This window comes from Brassica rapa, chromosome A01 (assembly GCF_000309985.2).
Source record: "Brassica rapa cultivar Chiifu-401-42 chromosome A01, CAAS_Brap_v3.01, whole genome shotgun sequence".
In the NCBI taxonomy this organism is placed as follows: domain Eukaryota; kingdom Viridiplantae; phylum Streptophyta; class Magnoliopsida; order Brassicales; family Brassicaceae; genus Brassica; species Brassica rapa.
Genome location: NC_024795.2, coordinates 19,570,164 through 19,597,292, shown reverse-complemented (window position 1 = coordinate 19,597,292; position 27,129 = coordinate 19,570,164). Strand labels below are relative to the sequence as shown.

The 27,129-nt window shown below is 35.3% G+C and overlaps 3 protein-coding genes across 3 annotated transcripts; 1 reads left to right on the top strand and 2 right to left on the bottom strand.

The window, feature by feature from the left end:
- Positions 1-9,650: 9,650 nt before the first annotated feature.
- LOC103831105 (probable dolichyl-diphosphooligosaccharide--protein glycosyltransferase subunit 3B) lies at positions 9,651-10,957 on the bottom strand. Its single transcript, XM_009106960.3, has one exon. The coding sequence runs from the start codon at positions 10,848-10,850 to the stop codon at positions 9,810-9,812; it is 1,041 nt and encodes a 346-aa protein (XP_009105208.1). The 5' UTR covers positions 10,851-10,957; the 3' UTR covers positions 9,651-9,809.
- A 2,833-nt stretch (positions 10,958-13,790) lies between these two features.
- LOC103831094 (chaperone protein dnaJ 50) lies at positions 13,791-16,147 on the bottom strand. Its single transcript, XM_009106951.3, has 10 exons — positions 15,934-16,147; positions 15,786-15,848; positions 15,655-15,721; positions 15,288-15,347; positions 15,148-15,198; positions 14,983-15,063; positions 14,628-14,740; positions 14,421-14,538; positions 14,205-14,331; positions 13,791-14,132 (listed from the first exon to the last, which is right to left on the bottom strand). Exons 1-10 carry the CDS (start codon positions 16,050-16,052, stop codon positions 14,029-14,031), a joined length of 903 nt encoding a protein of 300 aa, XP_009105199.1. The 5' UTR covers positions 16,053-16,147; the 3' UTR covers positions 13,791-14,028.
- A 689-nt stretch (positions 16,148-16,836) lies between these two features.
- LOC103831083 (NDR1/HIN1-like protein 26) lies at positions 16,837-25,773 on the top strand. The gene has a single exon (XM_033274883.1). It carries the CDS (start codon positions 22,149-22,151, stop codon positions 22,818-22,820), a length of 672 nt encoding a protein of 223 aa, XP_033130774.1. The 5' UTR covers positions 16,837-22,148; the 3' UTR covers positions 22,821-25,773.
- The last annotated feature ends 1,356 nt before the right edge of the window (positions 25,774-27,129 follow it).

Below are 27,129 nucleotides of genomic sequence, written 5' to 3'. Positions count from 1 at the left end.
TTTAGGTGTAGTACCATCGAGGAAACCAATCTTCTGTTTAGCCTGGAGAGAATTCCAGAATTTTGTTGCCCATTCTGAATAGTTTTCGCCTTTAAGTATTACTGGCGTGATTAACGCGCCTGGATTGTCAGAGGGGTGTAGAAAATAAGGGTTTACAGAACTACTTTCAGTAGTAGAAGTAGGGGTAGTAGATGGAATAATTGTTGAAGACGTAGGAGATGAAGTAGAAGAAGGAGTAGTAGCCATGTCTGTTATTTTATCAATCACGTTTTAGAAAGAATCTTAATGCGGAAGCAAAAAATTGAGAAATTTAGGTCAAGAATCGTTTCTGCTCTGATACCATAAAATAATGTGAAAGTGTTGTTTGTATTGATGTTCATGACTACGTATATATACATGGTATCATCTCCTAATAGTACTAGGTATAAGTAAATATGGATAACTACAACATCAAAGTATATCGTTATCACTAACTCTTGTCCTTATCTCTATATTAAATTTTGAACTTCTCATATATGGCTTGTGAAAAAGAAGATGGATGTGTCAACAATGGTGTGTTTTTCCATAACCTAATATTTCCTTTTTTTAAATACCTGTTTCCTTTTATTTAATTATTATTAATTTTGTTTTAAATTTACTGTATATTAATGATTTCTTTCCTTTTTAAAATGATTTTTAATCTTGATTCAATCATGTGATCAAGGGCAATATAGGAATGTATCTTTCAAAAATCTTAACAAAAAATTTATAGGTTATTTTAGAAATTTTATATATTTGTAAGGTTATGGTGGCTAATGTCCCTATTTTCTAATGTGGAACAAAATGAAAAGACACAAAATTAAAAGAAATAGAAATATACCAGATGACAAAGAAAATTCTTTGAATTTAAACATGAATCTACTTTTGCTAAAAGAAGGGTTTTTTGGGTCAAAAACTGAAAGAAGGTTAATGAGCATTTTCCATTAAGAAAAAAATTAGATGGATAAGACGCTATAGAGAGCTACTGCCAAAATTATAGCTTTTAATGCTAAGACCTCTCATATAAGAGCCTAGAGGACGAACCATCGTTTTGAAAAGAACTCGTATGCTAAATTTGATACTCTATCTTGAAAATACAAAAAAAGAATGTGGCTTCCTATGTACATTATCTTGTAAATACACTACTTTGGCGTTCTTAGTATTCACCTGCCAGATTCGCTTCTTCCAATTGAACTGGTAATTTTCCTCAGAGTCTGAGTTGATCGTTCCAATGGCATAACCGGATTTAGTCATATAGACTCTTGACTTGTGTCTTAACAAAACAAGTTCACTGCTCATTTCGCTATCACTAGGAATGATCTCCTTAATTATATTCTCATAGATAAATATTCCTTAATAGTAGAAAAATTTCACAGGAAAGATGAAGTCAATCTGAAGTCTTTAACTCGGAGATTCATGTTTTCCCGTGTAGAGTTCGATGGGAATGTTGGCTTATCAAAACATAAGCATTGGTCAATCCACATGCTCGTGGACTGGTCGTTTCCTTTCCCATGCAGGACGGCTTCAGCTAATCAACTCAGTAATCATGAGCCTAGCAAACTTCTGGCTAGCGGCGTTTAGACTCCCAGGCAGTTGTTTGAAGGAAATAGAGAGTCTGTGTGCAGCCTTTCTCTGGTCAGGCCCTGACTTAAAAACCACAAAAGCAAAAGTAAGTTGGCAAGACATTTGCTTACCAAAGAATGAAGGGGGCTTGGGAATCAGGTCTTTAAAGGAAATAAACAAAGTCCACTGCTTGAAGCTAATCTGGAGAATAGCATCTGCAAGATCATCATTGTGGGTCAAGTGGATACATTGTTATTTGATAAGGAAAGGGTCTTTCTGGTCGATCTCAGTTAACACAAATTTGGGGTCTTGGATGTGGAAGAAGATTCTACGAATGAGAGATGTAGCAAGGCAGTTTCTGCGTGTAGATGTCAGAAATGGGAATCACACCTCCTTTTGGTATGAAGTCTGGTCGCAGATTGGTTGTCTAAAGGAAGTTGTTGGTGATAGAGGCAAAATAGCGCTTGGTATTGCGGAGAATGCTTCGATGGCAGATGTCCTCTCAAATCACAGGAGGCGAAGACATAGAGTGAGCATTCTAAATGATATTGAGGAAGAGATAGATAAACTGCGTATTGGAGGGTTAAGTGACATGGATGATGTCCCGTTATGGAGAAGCGAAGAAGGAAAATTTGGGAACAGATTCTCCACTAAGAAGACATGGTTACAGCTGAGGACGAGGCACACTATCTGTCCTTGGAGCAGAGCCATATGGTTTCCCGAGTCCACCCCGAAATACTCATTTATGATATGGATTGCAATAAAGAACAGGTTGCAAACAGGAGATAAAATGCAAGCTTGGAATGCTACCATAAACGCAGAGTGTGTTCTATGTCATGAAGTGCAAGAGACTTGCCATCACCTCTTCTTCCAATGTTCCTACTCATCTACAGTTTGGAAATCATTGGTAAAAGGGCTTCTCAAGGACCGCTTCACCACAGACTGGAACACCATTATCACCATAATCTCTGGCTCGAGCTATCCTGCCACAGAAAATGTTCCTTATCAGATACTCCTTGCAGGCTGCAGTTCACAGTATCTGGAGAGAAAGAAACTCGAGGAGGCATGGTGAAGAACCAAAGGATGCCATTACGCTGTGCAAACTCGTTGATAAAACGATCCGGTTACATCTGCTTGCAGTCAAAGCAAGAGGCCACGCCTATCTGGAGAAAAGTCTGCGTATTTGGTTTGGCACAAGAGATGATCCAACACCCGCATAATGGCTGTATAGAATCTTTATTTTTATAGTCTTATGAGTACATAAATAAAAACAGAAGCACTAGATGTAACACAGTTTTTTGGTTGAATATAATTTTACATTCATTCAAAAAAAAAAAAACCATTACCGACAACCCATTCTAGTCCATGTCTCAGTACTTCCCTACCGGCAAAGACGCTCCTCCATCCATGAGAAGCAGATACTAGGACAAGGCTATCCAGGAAATTAGATTTACATCAGTATTTTCCCAGTAAGGTTTGATAAATGAGTGATTGAGGTTCTTTAATGGTTCTTCATATCATCTTTTCCAACATCTCACAGTTAAACTGCTCTATCTATCTGAAACTTCAATCTCCAAAACTTTCGGGTATTGTGAGTTTAAACAATGAAATCCAGCAGAGTTTGCCTCCAATTTTTAATTCCATCAGAAGCGGGTAAGATGCTTTAGATCTATTTGCATAAAGAAAGTGGGGGCTTGATGCATGACATCGTGCATGTTGGAACGGCTGCTAGGACAGCTTGTAAGAGATTTTGCTTTCCTGCCCACGACATGAAGCGCGTGTACCAGCTAATTGATCTTTGACGGATCTTGTCAACAAGGCTATAAAAATGTTGCATTTTTTCCTTCCAAAATTCTCTAGGAGTCCCAAATATTTTGCCAAGCCTCCTTTTTTTTTAATATTGAAGAAGTTCTTGACACACATTTTACTTCTCGCTGAGACTTTGCTGGAAAGGTGATAGCTGATTTATCCAAGTTGATACTTCAATCGAGCCAGATTTGTGTGTGGTAAGAATTCTCTTAAGAGACTCACAGCTCATTACTTTCATCTTCTTGAAGAACATCATATCATTTGCAAAGAGAAGATGATTAATAGGCACACAACATGGCCACTTTTATGCCTGCCATTTTTCCTTCTTGCGTCGATTTTGTGATTAGAGTTGATAAACTTTTGTGTATAGGATCAAATAGGTAAGGAGAAAAAGGATCTCCTTGTCTTATCCCACGCATTGGAAATACTTTACCTTAGTTGTTTTGTTAATGTGGAGGAAGTAAGATATTGAGCACACACATTCCATGATCCAATAATTTCATTTATCATGGAAACCAAGTTTGGATAAGGCTCTCTCTAAAAATTTCAATTCATCATGCCGTATGTTTCTCTCATATCCGTTTTAACCGCCACTGGAATATAACCTTTTCTCCTGATATCAAGACGTTATCATATATGGTTCTTCCTTTGACGAACGCGGACTGGTTCCTCGAGATTATTGATTGGACCATCGGTTGAATATGGTTTGTGAGAAATTTTGCAATAACCTTTGTAGTGGATACTAGACAAGAAAATGGCCCGATAGTCGATGGACTTTTTTTATCCTCGTCTTTGGTATGAACCTGATGTGTGTCTCATTATATCGCCCGTAGAGGTTGTTGGAAGTAAAGAAGCTTACATTGTCTGATGTCATATTGTTTCCTATAATATCCCCACAGCTTTAGTAAAAACTAGCAGAGAAACTGACTAGTCCTGAAGCTTTAACCGGATGGATGGTAAAGACTGCCTTCTTGATTTCACCATTCTCCAGAATTGTGTTAGCTCAGCATTCATCTCCAAGGTGATCATAGGGGAAATAGAATTATCGACCACATGCAAGTTATTAAGGTTTTTGGACAAGAAATGATCCCTATAATAATCAGCAATGGTGTTAGCAATTTGCTGTTCCACAAAAGTAGCTTGTCTCTGGGATTTTCAATCACTGAAATCTTATTGATAATTTTCCTCTCCCTAGTCCCTGCATGGAAGAATTCGGAGTTCCGGTTTCCAATATGAAGTCATTGGATTCTACTCCCCTGCTTACAAAAACTCATCTTCCATATATGCTTCTTCTACTTTCCGTGTGAGATGGTCATTGGAGAGTTCGACCAGGAGTATTACTACTAAGTTCTTCTTCCAATTTTTCTTGAGAATCCAGAATTTGATCCTTATTATTGGTATTATGAGAATTGGTCCTTTCCATGATTTTTCGACAGATTTGACAGATTTTGGAAAGAACAGTTTCTTATGACAATTGAAGTCCAATGTTATTCATCTAGTTTCTTGATATCTGATTTTTCTTCAAGTATTTTGCAAAATGAAAGAGTCCTTGTTTCTTATTTTTGTATGGTTGAATGGACTAGGACTATCGGTGGTTCGATCCTTCAAAATTCAAGTATTCACAGGTTACGGCTGGGAAAGATTCAGCCATTTATAGTTGATCATAGCTCAATCAAGGGAAGACTGAATGAAATGACTGTAACAGTTTCCTCGCCAATAGGGAGAATTACCAGAATGTTGGAGATCCCACAATCACATCTGCGAAACGAAGCTTTTAGCGCTAGAAAAGATTTTTCCCACCTTAGAGGACCTCTAACTTTTTCGAATTACCTAGGAGATTGTTAAAGTCTCCCAAAAGAAACAAATCTTCTTCATCTCTTCCTAGACCAATCGAAGTTAACAAGTTCCAAAATCTGGTTATATCGTCCGATCGAGGTGCTCCATAGATGAAAGAGATATACATAGACATATGTTCCAGTGTAATAAAATTGTCAATAATATTGGGGGAGGAAGATAAAATATCCAGCTGAACACTTTATTTTCATGATAAATAGACACCTTCGCCGGTTCCATTTGAGGGTACTATAAAGTGATTTGTATATTTTGTATGCTAGAATAGTCGGAGCACCACTTCATCCTTGTTCATCATTTCCATGAAAATAATTAATTCTTCTTGTACGCTAGTGTGTCAGGGTGCTCCGAATCCTTTGAAATTTCTGCCGTTTCAGCGCTTAGGAAGAGCATTTGCAGTCACCCAAAAAAAATTTCCTTCCTTTATTATTGCTGGTATCATCGAAAGTTTCTAAACCCTTGAATGCATTGATGGATTGCTGCTTGTACCCACTTGGAGTTTTCTCCTTGGAAAATTCTGTGAATGTGTAATTCTTCTCTTTTTAAGGATTACTCAATGAAATGAGATAGTATTCACATGTCTTCTCAGTAGAGCTTATAAGTCTTGTTCTTAGGGGTTTTATTCGTCTTTCTTCATATTTCTTCTATCCCTCTTCCAGTCGAGATAGAATATTGTTTTGAGTGATTCCCAAATGTTTAGGATTCCTTCAGGCTTCTCGTAAGCTAACTGTTAAAATTCAGTCCTTCTCTTCATTCGACAAGGATATGCACTTGAAACAACATTTACGATCATTTATACTTAAAGTTCACTTGTTTTATTTCTTCTGATGGAAGGTGGATATACTCGATCATCTCCAATGAATTAAGGACATTAATAGACACTTGGACTCGCGCATGGTTTAGGACACAATCCTATACCAGACCTAGTTCATTTCTTATTGCCTTAATCGTTAGTGGAGGGGAATTCCATAGATTTGTTTCTAAACAAATAAGTAGGCTGGGAACGTTTTTGAGATTACTGCCTTCCATTGCTAGATGATCTAGCATCCATTTCTTAAAATGGAAGAGAGCTTTTTTAGAATGGTACGGAGGTCCTTTTCATTATCAAAACGGAACTGAGAGAAGTAGGGCTCCAAATCTCTTCATGTGAATCTCCTTGTGACGTTATAATGTTGTAGAAAGAGCTCAACAAGAGCCTTAGTGTTTTGGACTACTAGGTTTGTAACTCTTCCAATAAGGGTAAATTTGTTTTTCTTTTCTAGTTGAGCAGCAGTGTGATTTTGGGATACAGACTGGTGCTTTTCGTCTGGGCTGGTTGGGAGCCTCACTCCATTTCTCTTTTTTTTTCTGGTGTAACAATGACTCATTGTAGTAAGCACTTAAGGCGCAGCAAAATTTTGAAAGCAAGATAACTTCAAACATAAAGTATCAACCAAGAGAAAATACCACTGAAGAGCATATAACCGGTATGCAATGTATGAAAACGAAGAAAATTTCACTACAAAGTACAAGACCAAGTTAGGGATTCTCTGAAGATCAACAATAAGCATACTAGAAGGAGGATGTACAAACAGTTTAAGAAAGAGATACCAGTAGGAGAAACCGCTTAGTCATCAACACCTAGACCACCATTTTATTCAATAGGAGGGGTGAGGGGATATAAGGAGCTCCGAGCGAGAGGGTCGGCGTCTAGAGGCAGGGAGAATTTGGACGGAGGACGAGAGTCGGAGGTGGGAACTAGGTAATATGAGTTTTCAGAGGTAATTTAGATTTGAAAATTTTACCAAAAATAGTAAAAATCGGATAGATAAATTTTATTGTGGAAAAAATAAAATCCACCAGAGTCGTGCTTACCGTTAGAGTAAAAAGGAAATTGCCTTAAGCCCCCTATATATTGTGATAATTTGAGAGCCCCTAATTCAAAAAATATATGTTTATATTTCAGGTCACAAGAATTAATGATTTATGTGAGATTTTCATGTTTTATATCAATATATAGTGGGGTTTTGCTTATCTGAGAGATATTTTTCATTGAGTTTTGATTTTTATTTTTTCTTCTACTTGTTCAGTATTCATGTCTTCTTCTTTTTATTTTATATTGGTTTTGTTATTTGAATCTTACAGTATTTATTTTAGTGCAATGTAGTTGCATGTAGACCATTTATAGTAATTTTATTGCATAACTTAAAAATATTAATAGATTATTTTAGAAGAAAAATGATAGATGTTATTTAGTATATCTTTAATCTCATAAAATACAATTGTTAAAAAAACTCATATTCTGATACAAATACATTTATTTTATATTAAGTTTTAAAAAAATGCTTATAAAGTTTGCCTTAGGCTTCCCAACTTGTTACCACAAACACTGGAGTCTACATAGGAAAATCTGAAATATTTGAAATCTGGATTGATATACATTAATTTTGAGTTAAAATCATTACATGAATTTGATGTTGAGACAGACACAAGTCGATCCAATCCATAATGAAAGTAACCAACCTCAACCCATGAAATCGATTTGGCAAAATATGTTGAAAATCCCACATCAACATACATATATAAAAATTACATAATTATTTGAATAAGTTTTCTCATATTAAGTAATTCAAATTGAAGTTTTATATAAAAAAAATTAATCTTATAATTTTTAATACACAGTTTATTGAGTATATGCAAAACTCGAGGTCCAGATAGAGGAAACCTCAAAATAGTAAATAGTGTTCTAAATTATAAGGAGAAGTTCATCTGGATAAAGTGACAAGAAGTTTTTTTTCAAAAACATTTGTTTAATGTATGCTGGAAATGGCAGAAAAAAAATGTATGCTGGAAAAATGGATACGGATTAAATGAAGTAAGTCGACTATGCAACCCATTCCAAAGCGAAAAGGGAATATTTACCAATCATTTGATTGGACAAAAACCTAATCATAAGTTCTTTTCAAAAAAGTAGGCTTCAATTGTTTCAAACATTAGTTTCAATGTCTGGCTTCAGAAAAACAGAATCTTCCGTTTTTAATATGAAAGATTTTAAGTTTTCCACAAGAAAAAAGAAATTACATTGCAAATTACAAATCAAAAGACAACTTGTTTGTGTTCAATATTTTACTGAACATGTGTACTAAACAACAAACTATTGGGACCAATTTTTCGCCATCTCCCATCAAGAATTCAAGGTATTGTTGAACCTAATTCATCACATACGGAGATTTAAGTACAGAACACAAGTGGTGTTTGCTGGATTTAAAGGCAAGAAAAGGGTGTTTCAAAAAGAAAAGAAATAAAAGGCAAGAGAAGGGTAATTAATGCAATCTGTTTTGGATTGAGAACAGTCCCAAGACAGATTTCTCAACTTACCACAGAAAGTATTGGTTTATGGTGGGCTATGTAGAGTAACAAAAGAATGTGGGATATACGACGGTTGTCATGAAGGTAGATGTGAAGAAGCTGATCCGGATGTCTGGCTTAATCTGCAGAAGCTTCTTTCTTGAGGTATATCATTCTGGTTTTGATTTTGTCATTGCTGATCATCAATAGAACCGAAGGAAAAGAATGTGGGCTATGGTGGGCTATGTAGAGTATCAAAAGAATGTGGGATATACGATGGTTGTCATGAAGGTAGATGTGAAGAAGCTGATCCGGATGTCTGGCTTAATCTGCAGAAGCTGCTTTCTTGAGGTATATCATTCTGGTTTTGATATTGGCATTGCTGATCATCAATAGAACCTAAGGGAAACAAAGAAAATGGCTGATCTCATCGCCAGACAAGCTATGTGCTTACTAATTTGCGACTCTTTGATATTATTCTAATGTACCAAATTGGTCAAGGTCTGTGTTAGAAGCAGATAAACAGCGAGTGTCAATAAAGCAAAGCCCTTTCTCAATTTTTACGAGAAGAGCATGGTGCCCACGCACACAAACCGAAAGTTTTATCTCTATCATATTAAATTGTACAAAGAATTCATACTCAGCAAACAAATCTCGACTCAGACTGATTCTTCAAACAGATAGAAACATGAGAATGAGATGGAAATACATTTTCAGAGAAATGAAACCAAGGAAGATCAAAAAACATAGCCAAAAGATCCCATAATGCTACATCATCTTCTAAGCAAAATCATTTTTTTCTACGAAAGACTAGATGCACATATAAACTCTACGTGGTTATGTAAGGGGCCTGCTGTACGTTTTAGTGTTATGATAAGTAAAATATTATAACATGGAAACGCACAATGCACACAAACAATCGGGAACGATAAGTAGAATGTTATAAAAACTATCTTAGAGTGATCTCCAGACTCTAAATTCACTTATCCTAACAATTTGGCAATATGCAGATAGAGAGCCCAAAAGTATCTGAATTTCTGAGTATGGCTCCTCCTATACAGAGCCTACAGAAGAGTGGGCAATGGTTGTCACTGACTATATAGAGTAACAAGGAAGTAGCAAAGCAGTAATGAGTTTAAAACCATCTGAAATTGTACTACAATGATTCAAAACACAAAAAGTCCAACATATCATAATAACTCAGTTCCAGAAAATGTCTTGAAAACTAAACCCCCATCACCTCACTGCCAACTCGATGGCCAATAGGGATGAATCCCATAACCAGTCTTCCAATTATCCAAGTAAACAACTTGCTTCACAGCCCAGGAGGACACAACCAGAGCCACAAGCATCACCAGTCTCTGAACATTAAGGTTCCTAACCCGAACAAGCACATTAGTAACAAACGCCAAGAGCAACCCAACGACAGTGTACAAGAACCCCACAGCGAACCCCTCAGCTCCAAGCTGCATCCCAGATCCTTGGTAGAAGAAAACAAGCTTGTTCGGATCGTTACGATCCTGGAGAAACATAGGCATTTTCCTGATAATGTTGTGCATCGTTCCCGCGACGCTGAAGAAGTAGATGAAGATAGCGCCTGATAACCAAAGCCTATGGTCATGGAGAAGAGTCTCTCCTCTCAGAATCCGTTTGATGACAAACGGAGTCGCGATTACGATCATCGCCACGATGACGCTGATCTGCGCCTTGGAAAGAAACGGCGGACGTTGGATCGGACCGACGGTGAGCTTGGTTCGCTGCTCGACGAACTCAGCCATGGATTCGGCTAACCTCGCGAAATCAGACTGGTCCATTTGACCAGATTCGTCGCTTAGTTTCGCTGTTGAAGCGGTTACGAGACGGATGTGAGGGAGAGCGTTGACGCCGAATCGCTGGAAGGAAGACTGGGACCGCGAGAACTCGATCTCGCAGAAGAAAAGCTTGTTCAGATCGGATCCGTTGTTGTTGGCGAGGAAGGTGGCGGAGACGAGGCCGAACTCGCGGCGGAGCTCTTGGAGACGGAGCTCCGTTTTGCTGTGGAGCTGAGTGGCGTCGAAGAAGACGAGGATTGAGTAAGGACGTGGAGTGGGAGAGGAGATGAGGAATTTGGAGATTCCATGGTCGTCGAGATGGATTACGCCTGATTCGGAGTTTGATCTCAGGGAAGCGAGCTCGTTGGTGAGATCTGAATCGGAATCTGGATCTGAGAAGGATGCTGATGCGATTGATGATAAGGAGGATACGAGGAGTAGAAGAGATAAGAGTTTTTTATCGATCGCCATTGTCTTGTCCACCAGGTGAGTTCAAATTCGGGAGGAGAAGAGAAAGGTGAAAGACGAGGGTATTGCCCGTTTACCGGAGAGCCTCTAGTTGGAGAAGAAGGTCTACGAAGCTCTTCATTTTGCCATCTCGCTGTTTATCCACGATGGAAGGTTTTTATTGGCTACTGAATCCACGTGGGCTATTTTGATTCGTGGTTAGAGTCTGCAGCTTAAGAGCTTTCTCATGTTAATTCACCTCGTGGTCAAGTTTAATTCATCTGCCAATATCTGCTGTTAATTTACATCGTGTGCATTTCTAGTAAAAATATCTGCTGTTCATTACTAACCTTTTCTTTTTTACGACGAATTCATTACCAACTTTTGGCTCAAAATTCATTTTAACATCTCGGAAAATATTACAAAGATCTTCAAACCCATTAAACTCTATAGTCTACTGTGAATGCTAGTCATTTTTTTAGTTTTAATCCATTTATACTAAATCATATTCCTAAGTTTTCATCGAACATGCCATTCAATTTCTTTACATATATTATATAATTAAATTTATTATTCTAATTTTAATTTAGTATCTTGTTTGATTTTGTTAATTAATAATATTTTTTAAATAAATTAAATAAATAAATGCATTGAAAATGTTAACGACATTTTAATACTCTAATATCTGATTGCGGTGTAGAGTTATAGTACTCGTAATCGGAGAACTGATTACAACTATCTATAAGGACGAGTTAGAGGATTAGCGTTCTCATTGTTATTTTTCTCTTCTTCGGTTTTTTTTTCTTTTTGTCTTTTCCTTGCTGCTTCTGATCTTGTCTTATGATGTTTCTTCGTTTATAGATGCTCACCTTACGGTACCGCTACGACAAAGTGTATGATCTGCAAGCAGCAAGTGCATCAAGATGGTAAACATTGTCACACATGTGCCTATAGCAAAGGTAAATATAGTAATCACATCTACCTATCTGTTATAACACTTCTAATTAGATAGTCATACAGTAGTAAATACTTCTACCTATCTGTTGTGCAGGATTGTGTGCCATGTGTGGGAAGCAAGTATTAGATACCAAGATGTATAAGCAAAGCAATGTATAACCAAAACCTGATAGCCGTCATTCACATTTTAGTTTCAATCACTTTGATGTCAGCTTGCATAATCAGGACGAATTATCTCGTGTTAGCCTGAGCTTCCTTCTCTGTACCTGTCTCTTCCTTTTCTAGTAATAACAAAAAAAAAAAGTTACCCTCCCTTGAGGTCATGAGGTGATCATGAAGAAGTCTTTATCGTTCGTATTAATGATGTTGTGCGCCTGCTTGTTAGAATTCGAATTTTAATCAGAGATAGATTTGAAGCCACGGATAAAATTTGTTAAACAAAGATTGAGTAAAAAACGGACCATGCCCATTATCGGACAGGATCCAACTTGTAATACTGTATTTCTTGTAACTGGTCCATTTGTGTAGATATCTTATAGTTTTTGGTTTTAGGAATATGATCTGCTCCGATAATTCATAATATCCAAATCTGAACTAAACTTCGTTTTTCTTTTTTTGTTCGATTCGGTTCAGTTCTTTGGTTCTAAATAAATGTGTCCAACCCTAAGTGTACCTACATGTTCCGCTCCGATAATTATAATATCCAAATTCAAACTAAACTTCGTTTTTCTATTCGATTTAGTTCAATTCGGTTCAGTTCTTCGGTTCTAAATAAATGTGTCCAGGCCTATGTGCACCTATCTTCTCCGCTTTAATTCTTTATGCATTTCTGCATAGTAATTCTCGAAGTTCGGCTTCTCCCATAGCCTTCTTTGCATCAGATCTTCGTTCTTATATTCATTTGATAAAGCAACACATTATATTAATTACTCTTTTATTCATGCATTGGTTCAGGTGAATAGAATGATACCGATTAAGATTGGGTATTTTGATTTCGGTTTGGTTTGGGTATTCCTGGTATCGCGTAGTTCGTAAGGGACTAGAAGATTCATTTACTACCTGACCTATTTTTGGTTCAGGTCCGGTTCATATAGTTTTGGATTCGGTTTGGATAGTATAACTAGGAACCGGAAAATATTCAGAAAAAAAATTTGTTCTCATTTTGTTTCAGTTATGGTTTGGTTATTGCGGGTAGTTCGGGTAATTCAGGTAAAATCTCGGATATTTTGGATAAAATATCGAATAATTAGGATGATTTAGATAAAATCTCAGATATTTCAAATTATTTTAGATATTTTGAAGAAAACTATCTGGATATTTTCGGATACTTTCGACTAGTTAGTATACTTTATAATAATTTAGTTTTCCTTAAATTTTTTCAGATACATTAAATAGATTTTTCAATTATAGATATATATATATTTAATTATGTTATTTATATATAATTAATATATTTATATATTTGGGTATTCATTCGGTTCTCGATACGGTTCCCAGTTCGGTTCAGTTATTTAGAATATAACAAATATAATAATTGTTCGGGTATTTGAGGGTTTTTGTCTGCTCCGAGTTTCGGGTATTTTGGTTCGATTCTTCGATTTCAGTTTTTTTTTTGCCCAGGCTTAATACTGGTATTAATTAGTCCATGAATCGAGAGGCATCCAAAGTGATCTTTAAGTTAGGAATGATACGCCTTCCCATAAATAAGGTATTTGAACAGATGAAGAGACTTTTGTTCAGCAAAATCTGCCAAGAAAAATAGAATGGGTTGGAGTATTTCTTTTAATGGGATTAAAAATGTTCTAAAGAAGATTTTCATTTATTTTTTAGGCAAGAAGAATCGCTTGACCGGAAGCCGAACACCAGGAAGTTAACATCTTCCTAATCATGCTGTTTCTCTATGTTCTTGGGTGAACACGAAGTTATCACCTTCCTCTGTTACCATCCAATTTTCAGTACGAAAGATAGTTTTGAACATACCACACAGAAAACTTGGTTAAACAAAAGTTGAGTCAAAACCGGACCATGCCCATAGCCCATTATCAGACATGATCCAACTTGTATATGCTAAATTGAGATTTGGTTCCGTGTACCATACAATTATACTGTCTCTCCTTGTAACTGGTTTGTTTGTTCAGATATCTTAGCAACATTAAAAGTAATAATGGTAACAAAAGTGCTTCGAAACTTGACTTCTCATGTGTATCCCCCTCCTTGCATGGTAAGTGATAAGTGGTAAGTGGACCTATCTTCTCCGCTTTGATTCTTTACGCATCTCTGCATAGTAGTTCTCAAGGTTCTGCTTCTCCCATAGCCTTCTCTGCACCAGATCTTCCTTCTTATATTCATCTGATAAATCAACACATTGCATTAGAATCAAATCTTTTATTCATGTGTTGGTTCAGGTGAATAGAAGGATACCGAGATTAGTCCATGCGTCGAGAGGCACCCCAAGTGATCTTCGGGTTAGGTAAGATGCGTCTTCAAATGAATAAGGAGCTTTCTTAACCTTATACCTCCATACCCAACTGCTGTACCAAACTAGAAGCTGCAAGGAGATAGAAAGTTGAATCAGTGATCTTGAGAAACTGAAACGGGAGTCTGAAAAAAACGTGGACATTATTCAAAGCATGAAACCTTGATGATAGTGTAAGGTAGGAGAACAAATCGAACACCGAGAAGATCCCAGACGGACGGTTTTTCAGCTCCTTTGATTTGTAGGTCGAGTTCATTGCTTAGCTCTTCCTGTAGTTTCCTGCCAAAAGAAGAAACGAATATGATACAGTAACAGTCCCTAAAGAGACTCATTCTCAGAGCTAACAAAAGAGTAATAGAAGAGCATACTGGTCGATCTGCTTCGGACCCTTCTTCTTGCTAGACACTCCACCAGTGCGTTCGAGTTCTAAGGCCTTGAGCCTGTTTTTGTAAGCAGGAGTTCGCTTAACTGTTGCCAAAGCCTGCATCAAAACGAAAGGCGCAGGTCCCATTAAGAAAAAGTGCCCAGAGTCCGTAGATTTTCTTATGTTGTTTGCAAGCATAAAAGTATATGAATAACATTAAGACAGATTACATTTCGTACGTTTAATGACATGTTATGATACAGTTACGCAGATGAGTAGTTCTGTTGTTCAAGAGAGGCTTAGTATATAATAAGATAGGCTTAGCAATGTGAGAGAAACCCCCTGTCTATGATACGTACCTCATTATACCTTGCAACGTTGTTCAGATACTGAAACGCAGACAAAACTACCAGCAGACCAACAAGAACAGCACGAGGATCCTGGAAACACATTAGGCAGTTGTGTAAAATTCAAAATGCCACTTTTGCAAGAGAAGTAATCAGTAACATCCAACAACATCTTACCGACTTATGTCCATATTTGGCTCGGTAGTATTGAGCAGTGTTGTAAAATACCTAAACACACAAGAAACACAAGGTGATTGGTTTTAAGAGATGTAGAAAACAAAGAATGACATTTCGCAGAAAATGTTGGACAGACAGACCTCACTTGGATGCTCAATTGCATAATCATACTGTGCACGAGTCTCGTTATCTTTCAAAATCTGCAACAAGAAGAGATTACAAACAATTCAAAAACTACCCTTTTGAGAAATAGTAACTAGTATGCCTCTAGGCTTCACAAATCAAGATCAACCTCTGATTTGTAGTTTATCCACTAAATCGTATCTTTAATTGGTAATTTAGAACGAAAACCACCACAACAATCTCATAGATCCAAATAACATTTCCTCACAGAAGACTATCAAATCTATTTTCTGATATAATGATCATGAATTTGCTAAATCCATAAGATAATGTATAATGAGATATTTACAAAATCTATTCATCGATTAAGGATTTGGTAAGTACCTCGTAAGCAGTGGCGATCTTAACAAAGAGCTTCTTGGATTCAGGATCTGGATTCTTATCTGGATGACTAATCCACCAAAACGCACAATTAGACCGAATCGAATGAATCAAATCCAAAATCAAATACTTACTGTTCGAGAGAAAGCTTGTAGTAAGATCTCTTTATATCCGATGCGTTTGCATCTTGAGCCACTCTGAAAATGCACACAGATTAAGATAGATAGAGAGAGAGAGATAAGATTCAAATCAAAATCTGAATTTGAAGAAAAGAAGGTGAACCCGAGGAGAGCATAGCAATCATCTTCGCCGCAATAAATGGCCGTAGACGATCGGACGAACAGAGAAAGCAAAACGATTATCAATGCCCAGAACCACCGCTCCGTTGCCGGCGGCGCCATCTCTCTCTCTCTCGCTGCGAATTGGGAAACTGAAATGGAGAGAGGGTTATATTATTATATAGTCTTCATTACTGTAGAGTATCGTGCTAAATAATAGGATTATTTTAATATATAATTTAATACTGTAAGCTATTTACTTACATTTTTTTTTCCTTTTCGACGAGTTGATGAAACGTTCAAAATTACTACAAGTTTGCGTTATTTATTTACTTTGACTTAAATTTGGAAGTTCTCTTTATTTAGGAGAGGCAACTGTTTTTTCCGCTACCACCAGCAAACGCAGCTTTTACGGTTGGTAGCGGTTGTCAGCGGTTTGCAACAATCACTCAAATCGCTCTAAACTACTTCAAACCATTCTAAATCTCATAAATTCAAAAGCGGGCTTCAGTTAGCGTTTGCGGTTGCGGACGGTTGCGGGAGGGCAAACAAAATTTCTTTTTTTTAAAACAATATATATACAAAAGTAAAGATATTTAATAAAAATTTTAAAATTGAAATTATAGAAATATTAAAATATATCTATTATATTTTAATTAATATTATAAAATTTTATAATAAAAACAATTTCAATAAATTTTCAAAAATTAAAATTATAGCTTTCTAAATATAATTTTATATTTATTATAATTTTCTGATTTTTGATATTTTTATAATTATATTAATGTAAATATTGTTAATTTATTCTTTGACTGTTACCGTATTAGGTAGTTAACCAGTCATAAGTCACCCGCAAACGCACCAATTTTTAACTACAGTACCAGTCGTACAAAACTTTTAAAACCGCTAGAAACCGCAACCGTCCGCATCCACAAACTCCCGCAACCGCAACCGCTGCGTTTGAACCAGTCAGGCTCTTAGTTTAGTTTTTACTTTTCTTAATTTAATTTTTTTCATAAATTAAGATATTATATATTTACAACGAATTTGCATTTTATTCCATTTTCATATGTAAACATTTTTGAAGCTTTTAATTTGCTGCCTTGTTTTGTTCAGGATATATGTATTTTTTTTCCCTTTGACTATTCGATTGCACTGAACTGAGAGCTGTAAGTTTCTTTCCAGATTTGACAGGATATATTCTATCTCATCTTCGTTAAACTCGTCTTAGCTTTGGATATTCTTTTAGGGATCACGATTTGGCAGCCAACTTTGACGTCTTCACTCCTCATCCATGTGTAAGGATCCTTTAATTACACACTTGTCCTTTTTTATGATATCATTATCATCTTTTGACGGAACAGAGAGAGATCGCTTCAAGGCATATTGCAACTAGGCTTGGATGTTTCGACATCCGTTCAGATTTGGATCGGGTATTTCAGGTTCATCATCCTAGGTCTTATTCTAATATTCTATAAGTATGGATCAGCTTCGGTTTGAATTAGTTATACATATCATAAAACCCATAAAGTAACTATATATCATTCGGATTCGAGTTATATCGGTTTGGTTCGGATATATCCAAAGTAAAAGACAAATTTTGAAAGCACGACATAAAAAAAACTACTTAAATTGAACAGAAACTAATCCATCTCACATCAAATTGATATAATAATAATAAAATGTTAAATCAAACATCATTTATAAACAATATCCATTCACTTATAGATAGAGTAGACTTGTTATTTAAACGAGCAAATTTTTGAAGTATTTATCTATGACTAATTGAGTATTTAAGGTATTTATTTAATTTTAATACTTATTTTTATATAGCATATCAACATGAACATTGAATTGAGTATTTGAAATGCTTATATGTTTCAAAAATTTATATTGACTATTAATTTTGGATTTTTTAGGTTACCTATTCGGGTTTGGTTAATAACACTTACCACCCTACAAGACCCATTCAGATATTTTTATATTTCGGATTGGATAACGTGTTGGGTTTTTCGGTTTGGGTTCAGTCCGAATCGCGGGTTCTGGATTTTATGCCAGCCCTTATTGCAACTGTTGAAAGAATTTGAAAACGTTCGGGTCTTGCTCTTAGTCTTTCTAAAACATATATCTATTTTTAGATGAGAATGACCATATAGCCTCTCCTGAGATTGCAACTCGGTTCAGTTTAAACAAGGTGCTCTTCTGAAAAAAATATCTTGGACTTCCTCTATTTTTTCAGAAGTAGGGCTTAGATATTAGTGATTACCAACCTTTGATTGATAAGGTCCGAAATCGTATTTCATCTTGGACGGTTAGACGCCTCTCCTTCACATAAAGACTTCAATTGATACAATCAGTAATTCTAACTTTTGCTACCTAAGTGCTACTTTCAAGAGCTTGAGAGAGAATTTGTAACGCCGTTTTAGGGATGGAGTTTCACATTCAGATAAATGAGCGAAGGTTTCTTGGGACTCCATCTGCGCGAAAAGGAGGGAGGCTTATGCATCATAAAATTGGAAGACTCGATCAGGTGTTTGGACTGAAGTTAATATGGCTTATATTCTCTAGAAACAGCTCTCTTCAGGTGGCATGGATTTATAGGAACATTTTTTTGTGGCATAGAATTTTGGGTGATAGAAGCTCAAACATCCTCTAGTTAAGCTGCTAAGTGAGTGTATCCACTCATTTCCAACGCTACTGGACTCAAATTCATATGATTATTACCTTTGGAGAAACTCATTAAATCATCCACTTAGGTTATTCTCAATATCAAAAACTTAGGATTCTTTGCACCCTTTAAGTTGACTCGGTTTGTTAGTTGACTGGTTTAAAGTTGTTTGGTTCAAAGAATGAATTCCTTAACATTCATTATTCGTTTGGCTTGTTCTTCGAAATTGACTAACTACTTGGGAACAATAAGAAGTGAGGTATGTATGTCCCTCATGATTGTCTCCTTTGTTTGATAAAATCTAGAGAGTAGAAAACACATGCTCTTCGAATGTGAACTTTCAAAAGACATATGGACTGCTTTCTTCAATCATAATCTCTTCTCTGCGCATGTCGTTTTTGAGGATGTAATTCGCTGGCTGAGGTCACTAGCTCCGCGTAAAAAGCTGAACATCATTGTCAAACTTATCTTTCAATCAGTGGCATATAAAATTTAGACGGTAAGAAACAAATTAAAGATTACATTCGAACTCCTCTCTCAGTCAGCAGAAGTCAATGTCAAATTAATTAGAACCATCCTTCGAGCAAAAGCTCTTAGGCATTGATCGTGTCCTCTCATCTCGAGCCTCATCTTCAATACCCGCCAATCATGACAGTGAATTCTTCCTACCTAGCAAATCACAAGCAAATGATTTCCTTTTGTCCCACTATTATCTTTTGCTGTTGCTTTTATTTCATTTCTTCTGTTTATATATTGTACTTTTTTCTTGCATTTTTGAAAATTAATAAATGGTATCTAAAAACCTATAATATTATATCGTTTAATACTGAAAATATTGAATTTTAAATTTTGAATCTTCACAACCGTTTACCAAAAGATTTAAAAGATGAAAGTTAAAACATTTTCACGGACCTCAATAAAGACTATAATAATAAATTTAACAGTCAAAGGATTTTGAAAAAATAAGATATACACTAAATCTTAATTAAAATTATAAAATGCTTTAATAAGATATAAAAGATTATTTAATTTTTTTGGGGGCTTTATTCAAACAGTTTTTAATTGATCCAATATGGATTCAAGGGCTTTTTCAAAACTCTGATAAAATGGGGTTTACATTTTCGAGTTTGAGCTTTCTAGCCGGTTCTTATCTTTTTTTTTTCTTTTTTTTAACTCAACTTCAAACATTCATTTCACCAATGCCATTGATACAAAGACTTGACCGCACGAGACTTATACAACTAATACATTAAGTTGATTTAGTAACACCTTGAATTACTTAAATGGATCCAACGCAACCTAGTCTTTAACTCAATACATTTTTGAACCACAATGAGAATGAATCACCCCCACTACTCAGAGGGACCACCTCTTAAACCACCTACATTCGACCAAATGGTACCAACAACCTCTACTAACATAACAGACTAACAACTACATCCGAGATCAGTCTTAAACTAGATAATGAATCTAAATAAATAATCCTTAACGTGCTTGACCCGTCAACACCTTCACCAAAGGCGCAACATCGAACTAGCGTTATCCTGCTGGTGCTCAAGGCTGCGCCCCTCAGCCTAAACCGGATACCTAGATCCAAATGAAAGACGGGTCTCAATGATCGAGCGTATCCGGTGTAGTGAATCTAAGTTTCCCGAGAAGCAGAGTTCATACCACCTCTTTGGAAAAATCAATTCTGTTATGGCTCTGGGTAGTAGCTCCTCTGCCACAAACCGCCGTTAGATTATATATCTTCCCTGTTTGACCGCTTTGTCGGCGTAGCCTAAGGTTCGTGTGGATCCAGATAACCGGGACCCAAAATCTTTCCACTTGCCATTAAAAAATCTTTTTCAGATCTCACCACCGCACAGGGGCTTAGATCTATGAGGAAGGAGTCGTCTCCCAGAGTCATGTGCCGCCGTCGAACCAAACTTCCCGGAGATCTTAAAAAGGAAAATCAGATATGGCTTCTCCAAACCCTAAAAGCCGACTTTCTTCACCCCCATCATCTTGATGGCCTGGCCGCAACTCCAAAGCATCGCTGGATTCACTACTGTCAGTCTCGAGATGAAACCTCGGGTGGGCTCCCCGAACCCATAGTGGCAAGCATGTCGGCTAGGTCAGAACGAAGGTTAGGAAAGTAAAAGGAAATTAAGATGAGGGAAAGGGAGATGCCTCAGGCGCCCGAATAGCCGGGCCAAAGTTAGGGTTTTGCCGTTGTGAAGATAGAGGTTAGAGCTTCTTTCTTTTAGGGAAAGGCTTTGTTTAGTTTGCCGGTTCTTGTCTTTTTAGCTTTGTTTCTTGTCTCAAACATTTCTTGCACTTCTTTTATTTTATGAAAATTGATTTTCAACATGAATAATACACCACCAAATAACCACACATCTAGATGTAAATAATGTATCGAAAACTACAAGAACGATGTAATCACATGACATCTCTAAAATAATACTCCATCCGTTCCTTAATGATAGATTTTTTAGGAAAAAAAATTGTTTGAGAAAGATGTATTTTTTTGTGTTCTCTATGAAAAATTGTAAACTTCAAGAAAATTAATTGACTTTATTGAATTACTATTGGTTAAAAGTTATTGAAAATTGAAAATTACAGAAAAAAATATATTTATTATGGTAGTTTAATGTGTTTTCTTAATGTGTGTGAAAATACTAAAAAGTATATCTTTGTGGAACATATGGAGTATATGTTATATTGTTAATATCATAAATATAATTTTGATATCTGAAAAATGTGTCAGAATTGGATTTTGGCATCACCAGTGCAAATTTTTTTGAGAAACGAATGATAATATAATTTTACACATCAATAAAATATGAGATAACATGTTCAAACATGTTAAAATATGTTAAGCATCATGAAAAATTCTCAAGTTATTCAATTGACTTTTATGGCTGTCAAAATTATGCTGATGATTTACAAGATTACACACAATAGTTCAGGGATGTTATCATGTGATTCATATAGTTCGTATAGTTTTTAATATATTATTTTGACCAGATATGTAATGTATTGTTCGTGTAGTTAACAATCAGTTTATTTTAAAATTTTATTACAAAAATCTGTTTAATACATACACTTTTGCAGGAAGAAACCTCAAATCCTCCTAACCAGTCTATACCAATTTAAAAAATTCCCTCAAAGAAATAATTCATCTGCATTACTATTATATAAGAGCCATGGTTTAGGATCAAACCATAGCATAGTATTTACCCATGTCTATTTGAACTAATAAACCACATCAAACACTACATAAAGCATTGTAGCATGTCATACCAAAGTCAGGTACCTCAATATCTACAAATTCTAACTTGGTGGTCAAATTTGAAATCTTTGCACATGCATATAAAGAAAAGAAGTACACAATTAGATACTTTAGTGTCAATTCTTTTCTTCCCAAAGTGAAATACCCATTAAATTTTCCAAGGTATCTTTTGCTTTGTACTTAGCTACCACATACGTTTTTTACTTTTAGTTTACTACATAAACCTCACAAGCCACAACACAAATCACATTACTTGCCTATTAATTCCACTAAAATGCATAACAAGATTGGCTCTCTACCGGTCAGATCCGAACCATCAGCCCGACCCATATCCCGTCACCACTCAACGAGTTACATTGATAGGGTCAAAGAAAGCCTCACAACAAGAGTCTCCAAATTCATATGTGCCATTTTCTTATCTCTTTTGTTATGTTTAGGCATTGTTTTTTTCATATTATGGATCAGTCTACGTCCTCACCGACCCCGTGTCCACATGCGCGAGTTCTCTCTCCCCGGTTTGGGAAAAACCGACGGGTTTGAAACCTCTCATATAAGCTTCAAAATAACGGTTCATAACCCAAACCAAAAAGTTGGTGTTTACTACGACTCCATGGAAGGATCCGTTTACTACAAAGAAAAACGGGTCGGGTCGACTAAACTCACTCACCCATTATACCAGGACCCAAAGAACACAAGCTTGGTCGAAGGAGACTTACGTGGGCCCACAATGGCGGTGAATAAGGACCGTTGGAAGGAGATGGGACGAGACAGGAATCAAGGGAAGGTTGTGTTTCGTTTGGATGTGGTTTCCGTGATACGGTTTAAGGTGTACTCGTGGCACAGTAAGATGCATAGGATGCACGCAAACTGTTATATCGAAGTCGGCTGGGATGGCATGTTGTTGAGCAGGACCAAAGACAAGAGATGTCCGGTTTATTTCACTTGACTCAATTTGTCGCATTTATGATGTGAACCATTTTCTTTTCTATAATGTGATTCCAATTTGATTAGTTCAACATATCGGCTGTATTCTAAACATTTTTTTTTTAAATTATTCCAAAAATTATCATAAAAGTGATGTTTTCATGTGTATTTAATTTCAGTGTCACAATTTGATTGGCACATGATGACCCGTATAATTGTTTTTAGTAATCCTATAATTAAACGTCAAGGTTTACATAATTATCCGTACCTAACTATTTGCGTGCTTATATTTATGTTTATGTGTGTCATGTTGTTTGACATAATTAAATTTAATTATGTGTATTTTACAAGATTGAATTTTTTTTTTTTTTACAAACGTTGAAATATTCAACTGACAGCGACTAACTTAAATAAGTAATATGAACGAATATATAAATTTATATTGGTTGTGACAAAAAAAAACTCTAATTTTTAGATTTTTTTTTTCTTTTTGTTATCTAGAGGTTTTCTGGACATGATCCCCTACGCCAGGGAAATGAATAATTTCTTATCCCAAAACATAGTATAAGTCTCTTTTTCACTAGATTTCAAACCAGAGCGCAACAACACCAACGCATGCGCTAAAAACAACTGGTCAAACGAGTCTGATGGTTATAATTTTTAGTTTTCCATACAAGGTGTCTAAAATATTTCAAAATTAAAATAATTTTCATTATACTTTTATTGTTATAAATTAAATTAATATTTTTTTGTATTCATCAAATCAAAATAATGCGAAACTAAAACTACTAACAAATTAAATAACAGAAAATATATAAAATAGACTGACTGGTAACGTTAGAATTGTGATATTTGGTATAGAAAATGTGACAAAATACATCTGATGTGAAATTTTGAAAAATTAAACTAAATTAGTATATGTAAGGAAACATGCAACAAATATAAATTTTGAGTAACCATTTTTATTGGACTGGTTAAAATAGACTCAAAACATGAAGTCAACCACAAAACTAACCTATGTTTTTTTGAACTTTTTGCTCTATTCACCCCACAAGTTCACGTTATTTACGAAAATGCCATTAGTTTTTTTTTTTTTCAAAATGAAACTTTTACTCTCTCAACCTGATAATCTTCACGTATTTATAAGATTGTCATTGCCATCAATACATCAACCACCATGAACAACCAATTTGAAACTCTTCATGAACCTTAAATCGATTTACACTTTTCTTTCTCAATTCTTATCAACTAAAAACAACATTTCTGTTACTTTCTCTCCATAATCAATCAAAAAAATCTCAAGATTTTGATTCTAATTTTTTTTATGGTTCATAGAGCCATTAAAGCTTGTGATTCTTGGTGGCTCACTTTTGTTTAAGATTCTGGGTGCTTGGAAAAGACTTATGTGTGCTAAACAAGTTATCTCACTGGTTGAAACTATGAAATTGAGATTTTTTCCAGATCTATTCGTCCAGTCGACTAACAGGTAAGTCTTCTGGCTGTAGACGATTTACCTGGAAGTCGTCTGGTCAATGCAGAGATTAGTTTTGCAATTGAATTTTAATATATTTTTTCTAGACGACTTACAGGTTAGTCGTCCACCTTTGTTTGATAAAAAATTGAGACGCGCTACATGTAAGCCATCTCGGAAAAACGGGTTAGTTTTGTATTTGACCGGAATGTGTTAGAAATTTAACTTTTCCTGGACGACTTACAAGTTAGTCGTCGAGTATTAAATTAAAAAAACTATTATTTTTCTCCTAGACGACTTACATGTAAGTCGTCTCAGGTTAGTTTTGCAATTGAAATATTAAACAAAAAAATATTTTTTAACAGACAAAGATGGACATGACTTCCATGTAAGTCGTCTAGGTTAAAAATCAATTGCAAAACTAACCTAAATTAACGACTTCGTAGAAGTCTACCTGACGACCTCCATGGAAGTCGTATGCATCAATGTTTAATAAATTTTCATTTTCTCTAAAACTATAAAGACTTTTTAATAGTTTTTTGTTAATTCATGTATATTAGTCAATATTGGAGTTACTGAATTAAATTTATAAGTTAATTGGTGATATTTATGAGGTTACCAACATTCATGCTTAGTAAAGTTTCTAGCTAATTGAGAAGACTTTTGTGGAAGTCTTCTATGCTAGTTTTTGTAAATCTGTTAAGTAACTTTAAGATATTTTTATTTAATTTTCAAAAATATTAAGTAACTTCACGAATATCAAGTAACATCGTTTAATGTGTCTTCTTAGATCATAAGATATACTTTTTTATTTATGTATCTAATGAAAGTGTTCCAGCTTTGAACTTATGTAATGTTTTATCTTTTGTGAATTTGACTAAGTTTTCTTGAGAATTATTCTCCCTTAGTTGTAATAAATTTGATTAATTTTTTTTGTGTTATTGTGTTTTTCTATTGAAGTTGTATCAATAACTTCAATTATGTCAAGTAATTTTGGCAAGATAATATTATGGAAAATGAACATATTTACCAAACTTTTTCGTTAATATCTCTTAAAATTTACAAAAAAAAAGTCACAACTAAAGAAGTACACATGCAAATCACAAAACAGACCACAAACAAAAACTATTATAGATCATTCCTTTACAAAGACAAGCTTAGACTCCACTTGATATGGAAGAAGACCCCATCAGAAGACTTCCTGGAAGTCGTCTGGACGACTTTGTGAAGTCGTCTGAAGGACTTTTGGAAGTCTTCTACTGTATTATATTTTAGAAGACTTCCAAGAAGACTTCCCATAGGTCTTCCAAAGTCTGATCTAAATCTGAAAAACATGTATATTAAACCGAGATCTGAAAAACCTGCATATCATATCAAAAAACGTTCAAATAGCTTAAAAACAGAGAAAATGAATGGAAAATTAGATAGACATACTTTTATAGAACACACAAAGTACATATCCAAGTGGAAGATGGTTCAGAACCATCTGATTAAAAACCTGCAACAGAAAGATAGATTAGTAAGAAAGACATGAGACAAAAAATTAAAAATTCGTATAGAGTTTAGTGTTTTCAAGTCAAAGAGATTAGAGTGGGTTTGGAAAGTTTTAGTCTGGGAAAAAGGTATGAACTTTATGCAACATGAGGCTACCAAATGAAGAAAAATCAGACATAAAAACTTACCAAAACACTCAGATCTATTATGAAAGGGAGACATGGGAGAAGACTCTGTCAGAAGACTTCATGGAAGTCGTCTGGAAGACTTCCTGGAAGTTGTCTGGAAGTCTTCTAGCCTGGAAGTCTTCCACATCTGAAAAACCTACATATCCAAATCCAGATCTGAAAAACCTGCATCTCCAAAAACGTTCAAATGAGTGAAAGATTGGATAGATCTACCTTTATAGAACACACAAAAATACATATCTAAAATTAATAAATCTACCTTTAAATGAGTGGAACATGAGGACCATGTGATGAAAAACAAGATAAACTAGTGAGAAAGACATGAGACAAAAGCAATAAATTGATATAAAGTTTGGATTTTATAAGTTCAAAGAGATTAGAGAGAGACTAACAGAATCTCAGAAGACTCAGAAGATTTAGTGGAGCTATATTCGTAAAAATGAGTTCTGTTTTATTTGTTTGGTCACAAGGGACTGACGGTGATTTCACAAAAATTTTGGATAACTTTTACATTTGATTCAAGTTTTGGTATACTTTTGCAATCAAAATCAAGTTTTTAGTCATATTTGGTAAATCCTCCTTTATTTTTATAGTATTCTTTTTATGGTTAATCACAAAAGTGATAACAATTAATGATACTGAAAACATCAAAGATCATTTATCTCCTTGCACAATTTTTCAATATTTTGTAGTTCTCACTATTACTTTTTCTACTAAAGTTCTGGCTGTGAGGTACTAAGAGAACCATTAACGCACAACCCCTAATGTGGGGTGCTTATTTATTTTATTTTTTTATTTTTTCATTTTTTTGTCTGAGAAAAATAAAAAAAATTAAAAAGGTTAATCAATCGCGGCCCGTCACGTGTCAGTGGAACCCGCCAACAGTACAAACATCCGAAAAACAACGCTGCTTATTTTGGAGTTGGAAGCATCGTGGCTTATATTGTTTTGTAGGACCTACACTTAAATCCCATGATAAGCAACTGCGTTACAGATGCTCTAATAGCTAGAATTTTATGGCGAGAAAATGTTTTCGCTCGGTTTAGCTAGCATCTAATTATATTTTATTAGTTTTACGTGCAATACTGTTTAACTTAGGGTACCTGATTTACTTTTATGACTTTTTCTTGATTTTTTATTTTTTATTATTTATTATTCTGTCATTTTCATTTTATTTA